General features: G+C 38.0%; 1 protein-coding gene across 2 annotated transcripts; it reads left to right on the top strand.

Annotated features, from left to right (window-relative positions):
* The first annotated feature begins 410 nt into the window (after positions 1-410).
* On the top strand, positions 411-3,393 carry LOC126725513 (receptor-like protein EIX2). 2 transcript variants are annotated; one of them, XM_050430277.1, is made up of 3 exons: positions 411-823; positions 946-1,273; positions 1,307-3,393. In XM_050430277.1, exons 1-3 carry the CDS (start codon positions 457-459, stop codon positions 3,231-3,233), a joined length of 2,622 nt encoding a protein of 873 aa, XP_050286234.1. In that variant the 5' UTR covers positions 411-456; the 3' UTR covers positions 3,234-3,393. The 2 variants fall into 2 exon arrangements, with proteins under 2 accessions (XP_050286234.1, XP_050286233.1); XM_050430276.1 differs by having other exon boundaries at positions 419-823; positions 946-3,362.
* Positions 3,394-3,599: the final 206 nt, after the last annotated feature.

Below are 3,599 nucleotides of genomic sequence, written 5' to 3' on the forward strand. Positions count from 1 at the left end.
GTCTTGTGTAAGAGGAATTGTATGGTTTACAATTTACGTTACGTTACGACTCAGAAACGAGTCACGGGGTAATAGTATGTGGAAGAACTTTGACTTACCGTGTGGGAAATTATAGAATTGTTTAGAAGAAAAAGTAGAAAAAGCAATACGAACCATATGATTCCTGCAACGTGGAAAAAAGTGAAAAAGTAGTCTCCGCCGAGTGGAAAATGGGTCCTAGTGTTTTTACTCATGACTCACGAGGCAGGCTACTTCTGCTCTCTAGTCCATACCGTGTGTGGATTATAACAGGAACTTTCACTAACCGTGACCGTGTCAAAAAAAATAAACCCTTCAACCCATTCTAACAAGGTCATCCTTGACCTGACCATCCCAATCTAAAGTTAGTTCACACTTCAGTGATATATATTCACCGTTAATGCATGGCTTTCGCTTCATAAAAATCCACAAGACTCCATGATGATTAATTATAATCATACTGTTTCTGTATTTCTTATTTTGTCCTTGGGGATATTCAAACTGGGTTCATGCTCTGAAAATCAGAGTCAGACTAATAATGTGACAGTGAAATGCACCCAGAGTGAAAGAGAAGCACTTGTCAGCTTCAAGGCCGGCGTAAATGGTAAGCTTTCTTCATGGGTCGGTGAAGATTGCTGCCAATGGAAAGGCGTAGAGTGCGACAACGAATCAGGTCATGTTATCAAGCTCAATCTTAGCAACCCAGCTGGACGCCACAGGCGCTTTGATTATTTCGAAAGAGATAATTCTCCGTGTAGATGGTGCTCGACCGCTTCTCCTAGGGGTTGGCGGAGGTCATTGCTCGGTAAGATAACTTCTTCTTTGATTCACTTAAAATATTTAAATATATTCAAATTCCTGAACTTTTTGGCATGCTAAAGAATTCTCGATGCATCTAAATTGCTCTTATATATGCATCTTTTTCAGGGGATGTTAATAAATCTCTTTCAGGGGAGATTAGTCCTTATCTCGGCAATCTGTCCAGCCTGACGCATCTTGACCTTGAAGGAAACTACAATTTGTCTACCAGAAACTTGGATTGGGTCTCAAGTCTCTCTTCTTTAGAGTACCTGTATATGGGGGGAGTGAAGATCAATCATACCAAAGCAGATTGGCTGCATGCAATTAACATGCTTCCTTCCCTTCTGGAGTTAAGTTTATATTCATGTGAGCTTAAACACCTTCCATCTTCCCTTACTTCCCTTACTTTCACCTCTCTTCGTGTCCTTGATTTATCATACAACCCATTTAAGACCTCCATAGATTTATCATACAACCCATTTAACACCTCCATACCTCAGTGGCTGTTTAAACTTACGAGCCTCGCAAGTCTTGATTTGACTTTTAGCAATCAAGGAGGAAAAATCCTTGATTCATTTGGGAGACTTGGAAACTTGAAATACCTCTATCTCGGTGGTAACCATTTTTATGGTTCAATTCCAGATTCTATTGGCTATTTGTCATCCTTGAAGGAGTTGGATCTCTCATATAATGAGATGAATGGAACCATTCCAGAAAGTTTTGGGCAACTCTCAGAGCTAGTCAAATTGTATATCTTAGAAAATTCTTGGGAAGGTGTCATAACAGAAGCTCAATTGATGAATCTCACAAGACTAGAAGAGTTTGTACTAACAACTAATAATAGAAGTCAACCTCTAGTTTTCAATGTGAAATACGACTGGCGCCCTCCTTTCAAGCTCAAAATTCTTCATCTAGAAAGCTGTCTCATTGGCCCCAAATTTCCTAAATGGCTTCAAGTTCAAAGTGAGCTTACCTATGTCATCCTAAAAAATGTTGAAATCAAAGGCACTATACCTGAGGAATGGTTCTCTATGATATCTTCTAACCTCACCCACTTGGATCTATCCAACAATCAAATAAAAGGGAATTTGCCGCACCAATTAGTATTTCCAAATGTGACTAAGCTATTTCTACAAAGCAATTTGTTTTCAGGCCCTATCCCATCAAATATTAGTGATCTAATGCCAAGCTTACAGTATTTAGATCTTTCAGAGAACCACCTCTATGGTAAAATTCCTTTGTCCATATCAAAAATAAAAGATCTTAATATTCTTGTCCTCAGGAGAAATAATCTTTCAGGAGAGCTCCCTCATCATTGGAACGAGTCACAAATGGGCTTACGCGTTGTGGATATTTCATACAACAACATATGTGGAAAAATTCCGAGCTCAATGGGTTTCTTAGGAAACCTTTTTATATTAGTGTTGAGCAACAACAATCTTAGTGGAGAAATTCCTTCTTCCTTGCAAAATTGTTCTATTGTGAGCATGGATTTTGGGGGGAATCGTCTCTCAGGGAATCTTCCGTCATGGATAGAATCAGACATCTTTATGTTACGCCTACGATCAAATCTATTCAGTGGAATCATCCCTCAAAAATGGTGCAATCTTTATAAACTTCGCATCCTAGATCTTGCACAAAATAATCTCTTTGGGGGCATTCCAGATTGTTTCAACAATTTTACTGCTATGGTTGATCATAACACCTTTGGGTACAAGCCTATTGAGAACTATACAGAGAAAGCATACATAGTGACAAAAGGAAGAGAGTATGAATATGATCGCACTCTCCAATTTGTTACCTACATTGATCTTTCAGGGAATAGTTTGACAGGAGGAATTCCTATTCAAATAACAAGCCTCACAAGATTGGGGACACTAAACTTGTCAATGAATCATTTAATTGGAAGCATTCCTAAGAATATAGGAAACATGCGGTGGCTGGAAACACTTGATCTCTCAAACAATAGTCTTTTTGGTCCTATTCCTGGAAGCATGTCTTCTTTGACATTCTTAGTACACTTGAACATATCTTTTAACAACTTGACAGGAAGAATCCCATCTGGTAATCAGCTGCAAACACTAAATGATGCAACCATATACAAGGGAAATCCTTTGTTGTGTGGGTCTCCTCTTCCGACCAAGTGCCCAAGAGATGAAACATCTGATGGCCCAACTATTACTGATGCTGATGACAAACAAGATGGAGATGATTATGAAAGGATATGGTTCTATGCTAGCATTGGACTCGGGTTTGCTGTAGGATTTTGGAGTGTTTGTGGCACCATACTATTGAAGAAGTCATGGAGGCACTGTTATTTTCGTTTCTGTGATCACATCAAAGATAAGATAGTACTACTAATTGCATTGAAAGTAGTTCATTTGAAAAGGAAATTTGGGCTGGAAAAAAGTTGAAGTTTGTAGATTGTAAAGCTGTTTCAGTTCTAAATTGAGGCACATGTGTTTTGTGAAATCTTAAGTTAAATATTTTGTTCTTGGTTTTTTTGATTTGAGTATTTGGTTGTTACACACGTGTTTTCCTTTGTAGTTGAATTCATTCTTTGTTTTCATTTTTTGCATTTTGGTTGTGTAGGTAATATGTTGGACAATTTAGATTGTCAACTTCTATATCATAAATGATTGCTTGTCCAATTTCTTTTGGGTATGTATTAGCATCTCAACGGGTTCAATGTGCAGGAGCATTAAATTTGACACGTATCTGCATCTCAACAGTTTCTAAGAAAACTTTTCAAGCATATTCCTATATTTTATGTGACATTT

The sequence above is a fragment of the Quercus robur genome, chromosome 5, assembly GCF_932294415.1.
Source record: "Quercus robur chromosome 5, dhQueRobu3.1, whole genome shotgun sequence".
Lineage (NCBI taxonomy): Eukaryota > Viridiplantae > Streptophyta > Magnoliopsida > Fagales > Fagaceae > Quercus > Quercus robur.